Raw genomic sequence first — 20710 nt, forward strand, 5'->3', positions numbered from 1 at the left:
GAGCCATCCTCCTGGAGTAAGTCACGGTCCCCTTACAAAGTACAAGAAGAAACTGCCCTGCAGGCTGGCTTTGGGCTGCTGTGAGCACACAGCAGAAGCTGTGTATGAGCAGTCAATCAATGCGAAAGCTGTGCAAGTGATGAACTCAAGCCCAAGATGGTGAGAAAGCAGCCGCCCTCAGCAGCCCGCTCGGGGTGCCCAGGCAGCAGGCGGGGCGCGGGCCGACTCACGTCCAAGAGCTTCAGCTCCTGCACACAGCTGTGCAGCAGCTCCAGGGCCCGCTGAGCCACCTCCCACGGCCGCTGCAGGAAGAGGAGCAAGGTGCACTGGCGTGAGAACAGGTAGCTGCGCAGGTCCAACAGGGTGGCTTCTTGCCTCTGTATCAATTCCCGCTTCTCCATGTCTATGGGTTTGCGGAGGACGAGTCCGTTCCAGCTCTTCACCGGCTGGCAGAAAAAAGTCAGCCAGTTGGCACCATCTAAACAAACACACATCATAAAAATCGCTGGCCAGGGGATCTTACCCAGTGGAAGCTCCTGCTCAGGCCCCAGAGGCAGGCAGCTTCGCAATCAGCGGCTGCCCACCACGCTGCCACTGGCTAGCACCTGGGGACGGCGAGGCGCCCTAAGCACAGGCATCTCAAAGGCTGAGCACAGGCTTCTACGGCCCAGGCAGAAAGCACACCACCTTACCGTGCCCAGGAAGTCCTGGGCGGGGTGAGCAAGCTGGGCAGCCATCACAGACTAAAGCCACGTGCAGCTCTGTGTCACCAGGCCGAGGCGGCTTTGGGCTAGAGCCTGACACAGCTACCGTACCTGGAGTGCAACCCAGTCAGCTGACCATCCTGGTACGTGTCTACCTCGGTCTCCAGACGACCCCTTACCTCCTTCCCTGAGCCGACCGCCCAACCACCCAAGTGGAGCTCCCAGAGAACACAGCAAGGGGAAAAACCCTTGTGCATCAGAACCTCAACAGGCTCCCCGATTTTAACTTACAGCTCTAAGACTCAAGTGTGCTCTTAAAATAAACATAAGACTCTACAGTACCAAGTCATCTGATCTTTATAAAATAAAAAATAGCCGGGCGTGGTGGCACACGCTTGTAATCCCAGTACTTGGGAGGCTGAGACAGGAAGATCACAGTTTGTGGGCAGCCTCAGCTACTTAGTGAGGCCCTCTGCAATTCAGTGAGACCCTGTTTCAAAATAAAGAATAAAAAAGGGGGGCTGGGGGGTGGAGCTTGGAGGTAGAATGCCCCTGGGTTCCATCTCCGGTACGAGAAAAAAATAATAAAATAAAAAATAAAAAAACGTGTTTACCTATTTTTCTCACTCCAAAAGAGTTGTGGTCGGGAGTCAGTCTGTTCTCGGTCCTGTAGGGGGCGGTCACGGGCACTGGCCTTTACTACACAACTGCTGTCTGCGGCAGCGCTCAGCCCAGGTTGCCCGAGGGGCCGCACCAGCAGCCCTAAGTCGCCCCAGGTGCCTCCTCCCTTCCACGCTATCACCTGACACGAGCTGTGGAGGTTTTCCCCTTTCTGGCAAGCTCTGTTAGGAAGGGGTTTTGATGTGTTCCTCGCTGTGTCTAGAAGAATGCCTGGCATGTGCTGGGTGCTCAAGGGGTATTACTACAGCAGTTTTATCACACCACCACAAAACGGTCCAGGCTTACTTTTGGACCTTAAATTGTCCTAAATTTATTTTTAAATTGAGAAAAATAAGAAAATCATATAAATATAAAAAAATCTGATATTTAAGTATAAGAAATATGATATTTCCATCTGACATATCTTATATGTGTCTAAGACAGATATGTGATAGGTAAGAAACAAGTAGCTGGGCGTGGTGCTGCATGCCCATCAGCGCAGTGTGTGGGAGACTGAGAGAAAGAGCGCAGGCTTGAGGACGGCCTCAGCAAAGAGTGAGACTCTCAGCAGCCTAGCGGAACCCTGGTCCAAAACAAAAACAAAAACGGCCGGGGTGTAACTCAGAGATGAGAGCTCAATCCCCAGGTCCAGAAAACAAACGAAGAGCGACTGCCCCAGGGCCTCCGTGTGCGTGGGTTCTCAGCTTCACCAGCATCCCCTGAAATTGCTCCGTCTTCAGATATGCTGACAAGGGGTTTCAGAAACCCATGCTGCCCGTGTGCGGAGGCCAAGAAACAGAAGAGCACCCAACGCCCAACACCCGGGGCTTGGATGCAGTCTCCAAGGCAACGGTAAAGCATCCTGCAGCTACTGATGTGGACAACTTGGAGCCTGATCTGGCATCTCGCAGCTGTTACTAAGAAAAAAGCTAGAGAGCCAGGCGTGGTGGGCACGCTTGTCATCCCCACGCTTGGGAGGCGGAGACAGGAGGATCGCGCTGGTTCGGAGCCAGCCTCGCTGGCTTAAGAGACCCTGTTTCCAAATAAAAATATAAAATAGGTCTGGGAGTGTAGCCTGGAGGGAGAAGGGCTTCCAGGAGCCCCAGTACCACCAAAAAAAAAAAAAAAAGAAGCTAGAGAGAAACATCTAGATAATACAGTGGCACTTCTATCAAATAAATACCAGTGAACAGTATGAGGACAGTTATCAATGTTTTCTCTGCATGTTTCCATTGTGCTGTTTCTGTAATTCTGAAAGAAGAACTTAAGACACAGTGTGCTGAACGCCTGTTACAATGGCGTTCTGTAAAACCCACAGCAATGAGCTCTCAAGTACAGAGACCACCACTCACACCCTAACCTGAGATCAGAAGTCTCTACAGCAGGATGCTAAGCTGTCAAAATGATACTTACACCTGAAAACAGGATTTTTAATTGTTATGCTTATTTATTGCAGTACTAGGGATTGAACCAACGGGCATTTTACCTCTAAACTTCACCCCAGCCCTATTTTTTACTCTTTATTTTGAAACAGGATCTACGTTGCAGAGGCCCCAAGTAGCTGAGGCTAGCTACGAACCTGTGATCCTTCTGTCTCAGCCTCCCAAGTACTGGCATTACAAGTGTGGGCCACCATGCCCAGCTGAAAACAGCTTTTTAATACTATCTGAGAGTCTTCTCAACGTGAAAGTGACCAATTCTTAACTCTTATGTTATATTCCAGAAGAACTGTGTAATTTGTATAAAACAATAAATGATGGTTGCTTACTGAGTAAGAAGAGGCAAGGCTTTGTGGCTAGAGCATCTACTCACCCCCAGCCCCAAAGTTGACAACATACTGGGAGAACAGGGCGTCGAGCTCATCGTACTGCACCAGGGCGTCTTCGAACTGCTGCAACATCTCAAAGACGAAGGCGAGCTCCTCCTGCACCAAAGAGGCCAGTCAGTGCTCCCTGCCACTTGCAGCCACGGGGACACAAGGCATGTTCACGTCACCAGGCACCTCTACCCGATGATCACATCAGCACTGTGCGAGGGGGCCGGGGACCAGGACGAGGCAGGGCAGGCCAAGACAGCGGCTGACCACCAAATGTCCAACTCCAGGCCACACCTGCGGCCCCATCCTGAGCTCAGGCTCCTTGTGAGGACACACAACAGACATCTCAGGCCTGAGCGTCCAAGCACGACCCCAGCCCGCCCACTCCACGCTCTCCTTGGTCCCCTCATGGCAGCCACGCCTGCTGGAGTACTCAGAGACTCGGGCCTCAGGCCCTGCCTGCCTCCTGGCCAAGGCGTTGGCATCACCGCTGACCTCAAGCTCCGGGCACATCTGCAGGCTGGAGCGACGGCCATGCCTTGCTCTGCACCTCCTACCGGCTGCGGGTGCTGTGGGCGAGGCCTCCCCAGCGCCTCCTGGATGCCTCCACTCCACGCCAGCTTGCACTCCACTCTCACCCTCACCCACTGTGTGTTATGCACTCAGAGAGCTGTGTGGACACCAAGCTGGTACCTGCACGCGTGGATGCTAACTGCTGAACAAAAATGTCCAGAGTGGCCAGAGGAAATCATGTTTTCTGATTTCCATCACTACATATTTTCTTTCTCTCTCTTTCTCTCTCTCTCTCTCTCTCTCTCTCTCTCTCTCTCTCTCTCTCATGTTTTCTGATTTCCATCACTACATATTCTCTCTCTCTCTCATGTTTTCTGATTTCCATCATTACATATTCTCTCTCTCTCTCCCTCCCTCCCTCCCTCTCTTCCTCCTCTCTCTCTCTCTCTCTCTCTCTCTCTCTCTCTCTCTCTCTCTCTCTCTCGTGGTTCTAGGGATTAAACTCAGGAGCATAGTACCACAAACCTACATTCCCAGTCCTATCTTTAGGACTTGAAACAGGGTCCAGCCGGGGGTGGTGGCGCACGCTTGTAATCCCCGTGTCTGGGAGGCGGAGACAGGAGGATCCCGCTGGCTTAAGAGACCCTGTTTCCAAAAATTAAAAAGCATAAAATAGGTCTGGGAGTGTAGCCCGGAGGTAGAAGGGCTTCCAGGAACCCCAGTAACACAAAAATTAAAAAAAAAAAAAAGAAAAAAGAAAGAAAGAAAAACAGGGTCTAAGTTACTAAAGGTCTCTCTAGACACTGAGGCTGTCCTTGAACCTACAATCCTGTCTCAACCTCTCAAGTACTCGGATTGTAGGTGTGTGCCACCATGGCTGTCTTCACTGCACATTTAAGGCAAAACCCAGGAGTGCATACACACACATGTGTATGCCTACACACTGAACGTACTCAGCATGTGGAACCCAGTTCCACCTCATGTTTGCAGACACCATTCCAACATCTGGAGGCCTGGGGACCAGAACACAGCCTGACTCCCACCATGAGGCCAGAGCCCAGCCACGGGGCTCCCTGGTAGCCTGGGCCTCAGCTTCCTTAGCTGGTGCCGTGTCCTGTCACCCTGGCAGGTGGCTCCCATGAGCACCAGCTGTTGTTACCTCCACCAAGGAGCAGGGGAGAGAGCCTGCCCACTCGTCCCAGCTACGTGTCCTGCATCCTCTGCACTGGTGGGCAGATTTTAAAAGAGAAATGGCTATTTTCTTGACCTTTTCTTTCTTTTCTGTAGAAAGTACTTTTGAGACTGAACACTTGTTTCAATTGTGATAGAATATATGACACAAAATTTACCATACTAAGCACTTTTAAATGTACAGTTCAACAGTGTCAAGCACATTCACAATGTTGTGCAGCCATTTTCCAAAACTTTTCATCTTTCCAAACTGAAACTCTTCCCCACCAGATAACAGTTCCCAGGCCCAGTAATCTCTATGTCCAAGAACTGGAGCACTCCAGGGAGCACAGCCAGGGGCTGCACTCAGAGCCCATGTTCTGCGCTGGCTCCTTCATAAGCAGAGACCCCTCCAGGTCCGTCCACCTCACTGCACGTGTCAGAACTCCTTCCTGGCCCGATTTTACCTCCAAACTAACTTGACATTGTAAGAAATGTTGTCAAAAACTGGTAGAATGCACCTAGCCCCGACCCGGCTTCCTCTAATGTTGGCATCTCATACAACTGTAGTGCCAGCATCAAAACTAGAAACGAGCAAGAATACGAGGCCACCAACCAACAGTCCCTATCTGAATTACCAGTTTCCACTATGGCCTTCTCTGCTGCAGGCCCACCCAGGCTCCACGTGGCACCCCGCTGCTGCTGCTGCTGCCAGGTCTCTACCATCACCCCAGCCTCGGCCACTCCCCTTCCTTCCTGACCCTGCTGCCTACAAAGGCTCTGCCAGTGTCTCAACGTGGGGTCATTTGATGTTTTCATGTGACCGCCAGAGCCCCAAGTGTTCAACAGTAAAGTCGAGTCTTTTTCAGCACACCTTAACTAGAAGTCTCGGTGCTGTGAGCGCTGTCACAGGATGCTGGCAGCCTTGCTGGCCCTGGCACCTGCACAGGGTCTCTGCTGCCAAGGGACCACCGCTCCCGCAATGGAGCGGCACACCTGGAGGCTTCCCAGCCCCCCACCCCCGCCTCGTAAGGCCCCTCTCTGGCACCTTCAGGGTCAGCCTCCAGCAGCTCTGCCCATACCTTGGTCTGAAGGCAATTCTTCTTGTTCCTTCTACATTTATCGACTAAACTCCTGGGCGGAAGCACTGACCCTTCCTCTCCACTGACTTGCTGAAATCGACGACCTGCTCACATCAACACAGTTGTGTGGATGTTAACCTTATTCCCTGGGCTGCCCTACCCTGTCCTTCTGTTTTGCCTTGAAGAGCGAGTTCCTTCAGGTGGTGCCAGGGCTCAAAGGCCATCTCTTTACACACACCTCCTCAGGCCCACAGATTACCCCCCGGCCCTGTCATCCCCCTCCAAGGACCTCTGGCCCTGTTGGTGGAGGATGGAGTTCAGACACCAAACCCTGGGTGCTAGGTGTGCCCCTCGCTACGAGGATATTGTTGCTTCCAAGCCCATCAGGGGACAGAGCAAGAAATCACATGCATATACTCTAACCCTCACACATTCTGAAGCCACCCACCCATCTGTCAGCTGGCACGGACACCAATCCAGCCCCAAGCCAGACTTCCTCTGGCTTCTCCCCCTCCTTGTGTCGTTTCGAGAGACTTGACGTAATCACTTGAAGAGTGAAGAGCCAGAGCAGTTGGAAAGGTCTGCAATATTATATTCAAACCCCGTCCACATACCAATCCTTCCAAACAGACCTCAGACATAAGGCCCAGAATAAAAAACAAAATTTAAGATTGCTAATCAGAACAGGTCTTTTACTTATTCAGAGTGCACCGTTACCTCAGTAACAATGCAGAATCATTAAATAGAATAAAATTGGTTCTTTCTCTGTCAGAAAGTGGTAGATAAGAGCAAGAAATACTAAGAACTCTCTTGTCACACTGTGGTGTTAGGAAGAGTCCTCCCTCCCCAGATGGGACTACCACACATCCTTGTATTCAGGAAAGAACTCTTCTTTTTTCCTATTTTTCTTTTTCTTTTTGGCAGTACTGGGGATGGAACCCAGGGGCATTCTATCCCCAAGCTACACCCCCAGCCATATTTTCATTCAATATTGGCGGAAGACCTCACTAAGTAGTTGAGGCTGGCCAAGAAGCTGTGATCCTCCTACCGCAGCCTCCGAATTACAGGCATGTGACACCACATCTAGCTCAAGAACTGTCTTTCTTTTTCTTCTCTTTTTTTCTTTTGCGGTACTGAAAATTGAATCCAGGGGCTTTCTTTCTCTGGGCTACACTCCCAGACCTATTTTATATTTTATTTGGAAACAGGGAGGGTCTCACTAAGTTGCTGAGGCTGGCCTCAAACCTGTGTGATCCTCCAGTCTCAGCCTCCTGAGTACTGGAATTACAGAACTCGGTAATCAGTATGCCACCACGCCCAGCTAAGAACTTTCTTCTTAACGAGGAAAAAAGCTGATTATGAGCTGCAATGTTTAAAGCCTAAGCATTCTGGGAAATTATGGTAAAGAATCGGTTTAACCAATTTTTTACTGGGATCCAGATCCTAAAGCAAAACCAAGAAGTACTTCCGGAGACATCCTTCAGCTACGGTGCAGGTGGTGCGCCTCCAGCTCAGGATCACCCCTGCTGTGGGCGCCTCGGCCTCAGTCACATGAGGCACCCAAAGGCCCGAGGCCACACAAAAGCAAGACAGCCGTGAGGACACCAAGCAGGCATCGAGCGCGGCAGCAGGACCCAGGGGCACTCATCACCACCTTTGGCTTCGTCAGCTGAGAGGTGGGCACATCGACTGGGTCCTGTGCTGCCTTGAAAGTGGGCCGGTGGAGTCGCCAGAGCGCGCTGTGTCACTGAGAGAGGAGGGCAGGGCGAGGGCAGCTCCTGCCGCAGAGGCCGGTACCTGAACCATGAAGTACTCGCAGAAGCTCCAGCCGGGCTCCGTCCGCTTCTCCCTCAAGGTGCGCATGTCATCCTCAAACTTGCCAAGGTTCTTGGTGAAGGACATGAGGAGCAGCGTCCTGAGCTTGGTCAGGAAGGCGTTCCAGGACTCCTGAGTGCGAGAAGAGTCCTTCAAGGGGTCGGAGAGCACGACACACCTGCAGAGACATCAAAGCCTGTCTGCGCCTCCCTCCCTCGCAAGCGGCACAGCGCTGGCCCCTCCTCCTGCTCCTCCCTCCCTCCTTCCTCCACTGGCTTGGGTCCGCGGAGACAGGGGCAGCGCTCACAAGAAGTACTACAGGAGCAAGGAGGAGCCTGCGCTATGGCCTGCACACGAGAGGCCTTCCGTTGAAAGGCCTGGGTCTAAGAGCAGCTCCAGGGGCCTTCGTGAACCCAGGGACCACGTCTCAGCCCCAGCCCTCGCTCAGCCTCCCACAGCCTCCGAGGCTCCTTGACTGGGAGGAAGAAATTCCCATCTCTCCACCTGGCACAGGAGGCCCACGACCAACTCCAACTTGGCGTCTCCCCAGAGGGCGCTCCCTAGCCCTCAGCACACTCCAGCTCACTCAGATGTCCCTCCACCCTGAACATGTGCTGCTCCGTGACCACGCCACTGCCACTGTTGGAGGGCCTCTGCCTCCCTGAGCACCTGCCTCTCCCACCAGGAGGCGCCACACCGCCACAGCAATCAACAAGTCGGCCTCTGACCCAGTCGTCACCCATGCACAGAACATTCTACCAAGCAAGTTCCCCTTAAGGAACTTACCCTAAGGAAAAATTAAGGGTGTTGACAACACTGAACCAGAGAGATGTTCACAACAGTGTTGACCGTTAAGTGGGCAACAGCCTATCAACTTGGAGGACTGTGTAAATATCTTTTGGTACAGGAAAACTCTAGATTACGTACTTGTTAACAATATTGGTACAGGAATACAATTACCATGTATGAAATACTTTTATAATATATTAAGTAAAACCAGCAAGTTTAGTACGATATCAATTTAAAATACATGTATATATGTACACATGACAAAAAAGTTTAAAAAGATACAAAATATTGAGAATTTCTATCCATTTTTCTTTTGTTCATCACCTTTTTCTAATAATTCTAAATAGAACATGTAACAATTGAAAACTAAACACATGTAAAAAGCTAAAAAGTATAGTAAGCCACTTCAGGGCCATGTGTTTCCAATATTTTCAAAGGGCAGAAATTATACTGTGTAATAAAAGTAGACACAGATGCTATTAAATTCAAATTTAGGGCAATTTGACATTTTTATGTAAAAAAATACAGATTTCTTAAAAGATGGCTTTACAAATTAATGAATCAAAGTGTTAAAAAGCATGTCTATAGCTGGGCATGGTGGTGCACGCTTGTAATCCCAGCATTCAGGAGGCTGAGACTAGAGGATCGTAATTCACAGACAGCCTCAGCTCCTTAGTGACATCCTCTGCAACATAGTGAGACCCTGTTTCAAAATAAAAAATAAAAAATAGAGCAGAAGGTGTAGCTCAGAGGTCGAATACCCCTGGGTTCCATCCCCAGACTCACACACACACACACCAAAAAAAAAAGCATGGGTTTTTTTTTTTGAGAATTTACTGTTAAAATTTTTAATTAAAACCTAAGTATAAGCCAGGCGTGGTGGCACACACCTGTAATTCCAGTACTTGGAAGGCTAAGACAAGAGGATCACAGGTTCATGATCAGCCTCAGCCATTTAGCAAGGCCCTCGGCAACTTACCTAGTGAGACCCTGTTTCAAAATATAAATAAATAGACAAATGAAAGAACAAACGAACAGGAGTTGTAGCTCAGAGGTAGAATGTCCTGGATTCAATCCCCAGTACTGCACACACCAAAACAAATTAAGTATAAAAGAAGAGTCATTCAAAAGCAAGTCAGGTGCGCACATATATCCCTATCACTCTGAGCTGCATTATGAGGTGAGACTACAAAGAACCAATAACATGTGTGTGCACGTGTGTGCGCATGTGTGTGCGTGTGCATACACACATACAAGTTAGTTTTCCTAATGCTTGGGAGGATGAAGTAGAAGAATTATAGGAAAAGAAACAAAGAAAAAGCAAAGATCCTACAGGTCTGGGAAACAGGTTTCTTTAAAGTAAGGCATAGCCACGGCCGTACTACCCTGAAATCGCCCGACCTCGTCTGATCTCAGAAGCTAAGCAGGGCCGGGCCTGGTTAGTACTTGGATGGGAAACCGCCTGGGAATACTGGGTGCTGTAGGCTTAAAAAAAAATTTAAAAATAATAATAATAAAAAAGTAAGGCATAGCCTCAACAATCCAGACTTGATTTGAACCACGTATAACATAAGTTTGAGCGCTAGCAGGTGCCTCGCACTGTGGGGAACACACAGACGCACCGTGGCTCCTCCCTGGAGGGGTCACTCCCCTGGGATGGCGATGACGCGTGCATCCTGTGGCTGGTGCACCCCGCTGCCCTACCTCTTCTCCTTACCATCCTGGGCACACTCAGTTTCCTAGCCCACCTGTGCCTGGGGCGCCTGCCCAGAGCAAGCTGACTCCCTCCCCCAGGCTCCAGCACCACTGGACCCCTGCCACATGGCAGCTATGAGAATGACGAGCCGCCATGACGGCGCCGGTGTGGGACCCAGCCACCAGCGCCATGGGAGGCAGCCCTCAACCAGCCTCCCAGAGGCAGTGGCAGGGACGGGAAAGCAGCCCAGGGTGCAGGTCCAAGGTGCCACCCACAACTTCCTTCTCAGGAACTCTTTTTTTTGGGGGGTGGGGTGGTACTGAGGATGGAACCCAGGGGCATTCTACCTCCAAGCTACACCCCCAGCCCTATATTTTATTCTTTATTTGGAAACAGGGCCTCACTAAGTAGCTGAGGCTGGCTGTGAACATGCGATCCTCCTGTCTCAGCCTCCCAAGAACTAGGATTACAAGTGTGTGCCATACTCCCAGCTTGGGAACTCTTAATAGGTATGATGGTAAATCAAACTTACAGAGTCCCAGAGTTGGGGAAAAAAAAAAAAAAAGAAGTCTGAGGAACCCTATCCTGCACAAAGACTGCAAGACCCTCACTGTCTGGCTTCAGGAAGGTCCACCGTGGTCTACCCAGGGCCACCAGGGCCCAGGAGCCTCGGCCAGGCCTGGCACTCTGAGATGCTACTGGGCACTGCTTCCCACTGCCCAGGAAGCCAGAGACCTGCGCCTCCCGAGGCTAAGCCAACCAGACACGCCAGGGCACACTCACCTGTCACTCTGCTTATTACAAAAGTCATTTCTTATTTTGTCCACGATGGAGGTCCGGGGCAGGATGTTGGTTTTGTTCTTCTTCTTGGCATCGTTCTCAACCACCACGATTAGCCAGTCCACAGAGCTATGGGCCTTGAGAACATTCTGCCACTTGGTGAGGTCGTCCTTCACGGCTGCTTTGTACACCTCAGTATCCTAAAATCAAGAAGCGCCCCACCCTTAGTGCACACAGCTCAACATGCCCAACCACAGTCAGTCGCCACGGCATGCCAACATGCAGAGGCACCAAAGCCCAGACACAGCCTGGGTGCACCTGCCCGGCACCTTCCTCCAGGGGAGCGAGACATGGCGTGACAGCTCACCAGCTGGGAAGGCCACCTTGGCAACAGTGCTGGTGAGGGAAGCACAGGAGGCCACCACGCTGGCACCAGCTGCCTGCAGCCTGCGTCCTTCTACAAGCCCCTGGCACCTGCTCCAACCGCCACCCCTCACGGGCCACACCAGGGCAAGATGGCCTCTGAGGAGCCAAGAAAAGAAGGCACCTGCAGCTCCCCTGTCGCCGCGCAGCAGGGGAGTCAGGGGGAGCCGCACGGCTCCTCAAAATCAGTGCCACTCCTCCCCCACAGCCCCCAATCCAGCCTGCCACATACAAGCGGATGGGTTAGCGAGGTCCTCTTCAACAAGCATCAGGAAACAGGCATTCTCCTGCTCACATAACTTTACTTATAACTGCCCCAATGAACCATAAATCCACTCAGCAGCCTCTAGCCCCACTTACATTTAGAAGACCTAAAACCAAGAAATGTATTTCAATACTGAACATATAAGAACCTTTAAGCCAGGTGGAGTAGCACACACTTGTAATCCTAGTACTTGGGAGGCTGAGACAGGAGGATCACAGGTTCAAGATCATCCTCCGCAACTTAGACTCTCAGCAACCTAGTGAGACCCTGTTTAAAACAAAAAATAAAAAGAGCTGGGAGTGTAGTTTGGAGGTAGAATGTTCCTGGTTTCAATCTCCAGCTGAAGAAAGAGAGGGAAATTGAGAGGGAGAGAATAAAGACAGCCCAAAATGACAGACAGTAGAATTACTAGCAAAAGCCATCAGAAGTATTATGACAGCACATCTCATATGTTCAAGAAGGTAAAGGGCTAAAGTTAAAACAGAGAGAAGAGACCTACATGGAACTTTTAAAAATAAGAACTATGCCATCTAAAATCGAAAATACACCGGGTAGAATTAGATTGAGGAGATTCTACTGGTGTGTTTTCCCAAACTTACTGTTGTACCACCCCTTCAGAAAAGCTGCTCCTCGGCACGCTTGGGGCACTGCCACCGCCCACTTATTTCACCAAGCACCCCACCTGCGCCTGAGGTTGGCACACCCCCCGGCTCGATACAGTGTGCCCCAAAGCAGGGGTGGGGCGAATCTCAGACCTCAGGAATCTATAGATAATGCAGAAGAAAAGATTAGTTAGCATTAAGACAAGCAGAAGAAATTATCAGAAGGCAAGAGAGAGAAAAGGCCTAAGACACCAACAGAGGACCAGCGTGCTATGGCTCCGAGCAGCCACAGGCCAACCGGCCAGCTGACCGGCCTCCGTCTCCACGTCCACGATAAAGACAGTTGAACAAGTGACCCAAAATTGTCCAAGCTTGATCAAAATTGTAAATCCAAAGTGCTCCATAGCCCTAGCAGAAGAAATAGGAAGAAGTCCATTGTAAAGCAGACCATAATCAAACTGTTAAACAAATAATAAAGAAAAGAGAGCTGAAAACACTGAAGGAAAAGACAGTTTTCATTCAAAGCCACAGAAGCAAGACGTGCAAGGTCTCCTGTGGGAACCTGGGCCAGGAGGACGGGCTCCACAGCGTGCGGGGCTGGCAGACTACGATTCCCCGTCCTGCGAAAATGCGCTTCAGAACCAAGGCAGCCAGGTGTGCTCACACGGGCCTGGAATCCCACCTCGGCAGACTGAGGCGGGGGCTGCAGGTTCAAGGACAGTCTCAGCCATGCAGGAAGACTCAGCAGCACACTGTTTCCAAACAGAAAATAAAGTCAAAGGACTGGGGCCTGGCACGTTGGTGCAGACAGCCTCAGCTACTTAATGAGGCCCTCACAACTTGGTAAGACCCCATTTCAAAATAAAGAATAAAAAAATAGGGCTGGGGTATAGCTAGAAGGTAAAATGTCCCTGGGCTCCAACCCCAGTACTGCAAAAAAAAAGGGAGGGGGCTGGGGGTGGAGCTGGGAGGTACAATGTCCTTCGGTTCAATCCACAGTACCAAAATAAAGACTTCCTGCCATAGGTAATCCCCGTACTTGGGAGGCTGAGACAGGAGGGTCACAGGTTCAAGGCCAACCTCAGCGAACCAAACTCAGTGAGGCCCTCCACAACTTAATGAGACCCTGTCTCAAAATAAAGAAGAAAAAAAAAAAGAGCTGGGAGCAGAGCTCAGAGGAAGAATGTCTCTGGGTTCGATCCCCAGTTCTGCAAAAATAAAATAAAATTTTAAAAAAATGACTTCCTCATATATACAAAAATTGAAAGAACTGACCACTAGCAGACCTACAATCCAAAATATTAAACAACTCCTTCAGTCAGGAGGAATCCACACCAAATTAAAAGTATTAAAAGCAAACAGAGATGCCAGCTGTGGTGGCACACACATGTAAATCTCAGTACTTGGGAGGCTGAGACAGGAAGATCGCAGGTTCGAGACCGACCTCTCAGCAAGGCGGCGAGACTCAGCATCCTAGCAAGATCGTTCCAAAACCAAAGCTTAAGAAGGGCTAAGCAGGCGGCTCAGAGGTAGGAAGTCTCTGGGTTCAATCCCTAGCACCACAAAAAAAAAAACATGGAAGAAAATTACCTTTAGACAGACACCCTTCCTATGCAAGAAGCACTACTGAGAAGCCGTGTCTGTAAATGACAATTTCACTCCACAAAAGCGGGCCAGTCATGAAGAGCTGAGTGCCAGGTAACCCCACACCTCCACACCTCCACGGAATATGCCAGACACAGCCTCGTTTCTTGCTGTTGGCTAGGATGTCTCAACAGCATCAAGATGTTTATTCTTCATGTGTAACTTACATACTTAACAATTCCAGTAAAAGACATCAAAATGCCGCATGCAGGAGTGGCCAGGGCACCGGAGAGAAGGCCGGAGGGAAGACTAGACAAGCCCGACACCCACACACTCCACAAATGCATGGGTTCAAAGAGTGCAACCTGCATGCACAACCTGGGCTCTCTTCAGAGTTCTCAGCTGTGGTCTACACAGCAACGCACAAAGTATCATTTCCCCACTGTAGGAATGGGGAATGAACATGTCCATTGAAGGTGCCGAGAGTACGTAAACATGGAAGCTGTGTGGGCTACAAGTGCAGGCTTCCTACCAACTCGCCCTCTTCAGACATCCCAAGTCTTAGCTCTGTCTCCTGAGAGGCCAGGCCCGCAGCTACACTCCCGCAGCAGAGGGCACACCTCTGCCCAGGACCAGCACTCCGAGGAGAAACGGTGGGTCTAATACAAGAGCAAAAGCTAGAACCTAGAGAACCTTCTCATGCCAGAAAGTCGAGAGTGCTCAAAAAGACACAGGCCTCGCCGAGGGCCTCTCACTGGCCAAAGCTGGGCAGCCTGGGCATCTTCCTAAGTACAGCCAATGGACATAACCCCTGAATAGGCAGTAATCCACACAGCCTCTCCCTCAGGGTAGAGGAAGGACACATGGTAACAGCCCTTGGAAAGCCTGGTTGAGGAGACCGCGAATCATCACGGAGGCCAGATCGAATCAGGAAAGCCCTGGATGGGCGCAGGGTACCTAAGAAGTCAGAGTGGCTCCCCAGAAACAGCCTACTTGTCTCCAAGGGAAAAGAACAGTCGTGCCACGAGGAGCCAGACAATGCCTAGACCAAGTGATCACATCCAACATCACAGTCACAGAGGAGGGTGAGGGGAGGCAGGGAGGAGAGCGGAACGCCAGGCCTGGGACGGCCGCCCGCCTGTGAGGGCCCTGCGGGAAGCTGGCCTACAAGGGGTTCCACCCGCCTGTGGCATGGGCCTTGCTGGCCCTGCGCGTGCGTACACACCGTGGCTTTCGTGAATGCCGGTGTCGGGAGAGGCACTCACGCGACCAGAACCTTGAACACGAGTGTCTAGTGAGCTTTCCTGGTAGACAACGTCTCACATGAGCGCAGCACCCACCGCCCATCCCATGCACCTCCCCAGGAAAGGACACATGGAGGGAGGTGTGGGAAGCCAAGCACGGGTCTCCAGAGTCCTGACTCACAAAAATCACAAAAACTACCTCTGCAGCCTCTGATATAGGCGACATAGTCCCAGGGAGGATGCAGTAGGAACTCTGTTAAATGCCTGAGTCCACGCAGAAAGAAATTACCCTCAGAATTTTCTGTCAGCTCTTGACAAGAACTCCGTGTCTTTTGCTTGGCTGGGTAGATGGGATACAGATGTTGTGAGATAAGACAGAAACTAAGGATAAGCACAGTTCAAAGTGTTTAATCAGCAGGCACAGGGCAGCGAGGCAGCTCACACGCCCTGAGCAGGATGTGCCCGGGGATCCCCTGGGCGCCACACGCTGACCAGAGCTGACACCGCAAGAACAAGCCACAGGTGAGGCGGGGCAGACGGGCGAGGGACGCAGCGAGGGCAGGTCCACGCCGAGGACCTGAGGTACTCACGCAGCACTCCGTCCAGTAAATGTGAAGGAAGGGGAAGGTGAGCAGGGCTTTGTTTCCTTCCTTGGGCAGCAGCTCCTCCTTGAACTGCACAAAGTTGGATTCCAGATGGATCATCTTGGGGGCCCGGCCATAGGACCTAAAACAAGGTTGTGAACGTCACTGAGGCGGCGAGGCAGTGTTCAGCAGAAGGGGAGAGGGCGATGTGACAGGAAGTAACTGTACATGGTCGGCGCTGCAGAGCCACATTCGATCAACCATCAAGTACGGCTGTGATCTTCTGTCCAAGAACATGCTATCAGGAACGTTAAACACAGCTCACGCTTGCTTCCCTGTCAAAGCCCTCTCCATAAAACCATCACGTCCTGCAAGAACAGGCGCATGTAACACACGCACACAGATGTCAGCTACCAAGGTCACCATGGACTCTGGGAAGAGGGGCACGCGGAGCAGCCCTCGAGCCGCTCTACAGGAAGTGGGTCTCGACTGTCAGAGTGCAGGGCTCTAACCTATCCAACCTTCATGAGCATTAATGCTTTTGGACAACCCATATTAGCCAAGAAGACGAATTACTGGGTTGGAAAAACTTTTTTGTTTTTGCTATTGGGACTGGACCCAGGCGCACGGCCACAGTGCCAGTGTTGACAGGTGGGGCCCTCAAGGGGGGGTGCAGAGCCTGGGGCCTCATGGACAGATCAGCGCCCTTACAGCCGCATCCCAGCTGAGGGGGCCGGCTTCTGGGAGAGAGGGCCCCGCCACCATCCCAGGGATCCTCTGCCACGTGACCCCACAGCAGACGCCCTCGTTAGATGCCAGCCTTGGGCTTCCAGCCCCAGAACCAAGCAAGTACGCTTGTGTGCATTATCCTCCACACAGCCGCGGCTTTCTCTTAGAGCAGCACCGGCAGGACGGGGCGCGGTCCTCCTGCTCTCCCTGCTAGGTCCTTCACTGCGCTGAGAGTAGGGCTGTGGGAAGGTGAAGAACGAATGTGTGTAGGGACGAGGAAAAGGGATGTATGTGTACACACACATATTTTCTTTTTTTGGAGTACTGGAGATTGAACCTGGGGGCATTCTATTCTACCTCCGAGCTATACCCCAGCCCAATTTTAGTTTTTATTTTGAAACACAGTCTTGCTAAGCTGCTGACTCACTAAGATCACAGGTTCACAGCCAGCCTCAGCAACTTAGAGAAGCCCTGTTTCAAAATAGAGAGTAGCCGGGCATAGTGGTGCACACTTGTAATCCCAGCATTCGGGAGGCTGAGACAGGAGGATCTCGGTTCGTGGCCAGCCTCAGCTACTTAGTGAGGCCCTTTGCAACTCGGTGATGCCCTGTTTCAAAATAAAGAATAAAAAAATAAAAATAGGGCTGGGGGTGTATCTCAGAGGTAGAATGCCCCTGGGTTCCATCCCCAATACTACAAAAAGAAAAAGAAAAATTAGGGCTGAGTACATTGGCAGTGGAATGCACCTGGATGCCACACGACACTCGCTTCTTTGCAATACCTTCGGCGTCGGGGCTCACATGAGTGCCTGCCTGCTGGACGGTACAGCCAGGCGACGAAGACCTACCTCCTCCATTCCATCGGCTCTCGTGGCAGCTGCTGGGAGAGTGTCGGATAGATGGAGGTGAACAAGCTCTGATCTCCAGCACCTATGATGGGACAGAGAGATCCAGCTATGGCATTTTTAGGTAAAAACAGATGAAGCACGCTATAATGTTAATGAAATTGACATTTTTAGATGACATTTTATTCAGTGGAAGGAAATCACAAAACAAGACCGTTTTGCACCTATTACTAGTCTCAAGAAAACCCAGCACTGAGCCGAGTGTGGTGGCGCACGCTTGTCATCCCAGCATTCGGGAGGCTGAGACAGGAGGACTGAGGTTCGCAGACAGCCTCAGCTACTTAGTGAGGCTCTCTGCAACTCAGTGAGACCCTGTTTCAAAATAAAATAGGACTGGGGGTGTCGCTCGGAAGTAGAATGCCCCTGGGTTCCATCCCAGTACCGCAAAAATAAATAAAATAAATAAATAAATAAATAAATAACCCAGCACTGAACATGCAGAGCTGAACCCAGAGCTCAAGACACCTCCGTCAATGGCCAGAGCTGCCCAGGTAAAGGATGTGGGTCAGGAGGGTGAGGTCCCAGCTCAGGCCACATGCCAGGCACAGCACTGCCAAACAGCTGACACTGGGATCCCAGGTCTGAGGCCAGCTCAGCAACTTAGTGAGACTTCGTTTCAAAGAGGGGGGCCTGGTGGCACAAGCTTGTAATGCCAGCATTTGGGAAGCTGAGACAGAAGGATCATGGTTCTCAGACAGCAACTTAGTGAGAACCTCTGCAACTCAGTGAGACCGTTTCCAAATAAAGAATAAAAAATAGGGGTGGAGGTGTAGCTCGGAGCTAGAATGCCCCAGTACTGCAAAAGGGGGGGATGCTCAGAGGTGGGCCACTGGGTTCAAACCCAGCAAAACACACATACACACAGAAAAGCCTATTCAAATGAAGAGTCACTGCCGGTGGCCTGATAAGCATGGAGCTGGAGGTCTGAGCTGCCTACGGGAAGGATCCAGTAGAAAGTTCCGCAGAGCTGGATGCGGCCAAGTAGCAGAGGCAGAGTGATGCACCGAGCTCCAAGCCGGGGCCGTGAGGGCGCTGCACTGCTGCAGTCCTCCTGGCAAGGCTCGTGAGGAGTGGCCAGGTGCCAGGCTGGTGCGCCGCCACACCACACTCTGGTGTGACTGGAGGTCACCTGTCTGGTGTTTCTGGTATGACTTGACATGCCCCGTGTCCAGAGCTGCTGGTTTCATCTGGTGAGTCCACAGACGGTCATGCCTTATGGCATGGCTATGAACGTTTGTGCCTCGTGTCTGTACTGGGCAGATGGTGGTTGTCGACTTGTACGAACGAGGTGTGGTCATTCTGTTTTCACCTGTGGACTAAAATGGAGTGGTGGCAAACTGCTGCTCCACAGAAGGGGGCCGCTCAGGCGCAGGCGCACCATGGAGTCCTCAGCAGGGCAGTCTGCTCTCCACAGCCTGGGGCCGGTTACCTTCCAGTGCAGGGGCGGGGTGAAAGGGCAAAGGAAGGCAGCCTCAAAGAGGCCTGAGGAGGAGCTAACAGGTTCTAACAAGACATTTTTGTTGAGATATAAACTGTGTGTGTGTGTGCGTATGTGTGTGTTTACTGGGCACTGGACCCAGGGGCATTTTACCTCCCAGCTACACCCTCAGCCCTTTTTTTACGTTTTTGTTTTGCAACAGGGTCTCACTAGAGTGCCGAGTCTTGCTATGTTGCTAAGGCCGTCCCAGACCTGAAGTCCTTTTTCAGCCCCCTAAATCCTGGGATTACAGGCGTACACCACCACGCCCAGCCCAAACATTTGTATTTCAATTTATCACTTTCATCCTGTCCAGTTACTTGATAGTCTTCTTAGAAATCAATAAAATAAGAAAATCTTCAGGGCTGGGTGTATCTCAGTGGCTGAGTACTTTTCTAGCACGCATGGGCCCTGGGCTCAATCCCCAGTACCACCAAAAAATAAATAACTCTCACGCTAGCTTCACGTTTACCTTGCTTGCCCATTTCTACTGCCTTATTGAAAGGTTTCAAGATTAATATGTAAATATCATCACTTTTCGCTGAGTGGGAATTATGCCAACTGCATGGGAGTTTTCCCCTCATTTGCCTGGTTTCTAGGTAAACACACACTCACCCCTGCGCTGCAGTCTCTGAATGCCTCTGCCCTCCCCGCTGCCCCACAGGCAGGCAGGCAGGCAGGCAGGCAGGCAGCCGGCCGGCCCCAGGATGCTCTGCATTGGGGAGCCTCCAGAAAGCTCAGGTGCAGGCTATGCAAGAATATTCAGAGTTGAAATGACTGAACAAGGGCGCTGATGTCACCAGTGGACACGCCCCGGGGTTAATATTCTGAACAGATTCAGTGAATGGCAGCAGTAGGCAGCAAGGGTGAAGCGGGAAAGATGGGTCCGGTGGGCGGAGCCTTGAGGATCCCGCCCTCAGGCCCGTCCTCTGCGCTCCGCCTCCTTGTGGCCAGGACCTAGGTAGCTTTCCTCCACCACGCCCCAGGGAGATTCGCCTTGGAGCATGGATGGAACCTTTGACTTCATGGGCCAAATAAACCTTTCTTTCCCTAAGTTTAAGTTGTTTTTGTTGGATATTTTGGTCACAGCAACATAAACCTAACTAATATAGGCCTGTCTGTACCAAGAGCAGCCGGCAACAACTGTCCCTACATTCTATCACGGGCTAATCTTTAACCAGTGCTCTAATTTAAAAGGTAAAGGTCAAACAGCATAACTGAGGATTGACCTATGACTGCCTGACCTCGGTTCAGGAAGGAAAGTGCTGAGAGGCAGCTGTGCTCCAGCTTTGGAAGGCTGGACCACAGAGGACGCAGCGGAGCCTGGGGCCTGGGGCAGGCTTCGTGATCACCGCCAGCTGCAACTGCACTTCCCACTCCACGCAGACTGAGGGCGACACTGACCTCACTACCTCACTACAGAGGTGCCACTGGGCATCCTCTGCGGTTTTATAGGTACAGAGATGCATGCGTCGATCACGTGACTAAAACTCTGTTTTCCAAGCAGGTAAGGACCAACGGCACGCGGTGGGGAAATCAAAGGGGGATTGGCTCTACAGACGCAGGCTCCCATGACAACATGCAGACCTGCCGGCTCACAAACACCATGTGCTGCTCAGTGTCCTGGGGACTGGGCCAATATGGAAGCGCAGACTAGGCTCAGATTAAGGGCTGCTTCCAGGCTCACAGCTGGCCTTGTCACCGCGCCCCACGTGGGGAAGGGTCCAGGAACTCTTCTGGGCTTTTTCCTTGAGAACACTAGTCCGTTTCTGGGGGGGCTCAGCCCTCATGACCCAACGACCTCTCTAACAGTCTCACTGGGGAGACGGCAGAGAGGAGAGCTGCTGGCTCGCTGTGGCCAAGAGACGGCCAC

The 20710-nt window shown here is 51.5% G+C and overlaps 1 protein-coding gene across 2 annotated transcripts in view; it reads right to left on the bottom strand.

Annotated features, from left to right (window-relative positions):
* Positions 1-20710, bottom strand: part of TRAPPC10 (trafficking protein particle complex subunit 10) — a gene marked incomplete at both ends in the record, with an annotated part of 62285 nt that overhangs the window by 23727 nt on the left and 17848 nt on the right. For both annotated transcript variants that reach the window (XM_080696344.1, XM_080696343.1), the window contains 6 exons: positions 231-478; positions 3177-3288; positions 7743-7938; positions 11029-11225; positions 15734-15869; positions 17304-17385. In XM_080696344.1, the coding sequence (XP_080552470.1) occupies positions 231-478; positions 3177-3288; positions 7743-7938; positions 11029-11225; positions 15734-15869; positions 17304-17385 (971 nt within the window). The remainder of the gene's footprint in view (positions 1-230; positions 479-3176; positions 3289-7742; positions 7939-11028; positions 11226-15733; positions 15870-17303; positions 17386-20710) is intronic.

This window comes from Muscardinus avellanarius, assembly GCF_963383645.1.
Source record: "Muscardinus avellanarius genome assembly, chromosome: 5".
Classification (NCBI taxonomy): domain Eukaryota; kingdom Metazoa; phylum Chordata; class Mammalia; order Rodentia; family Gliridae; genus Muscardinus; species Muscardinus avellanarius.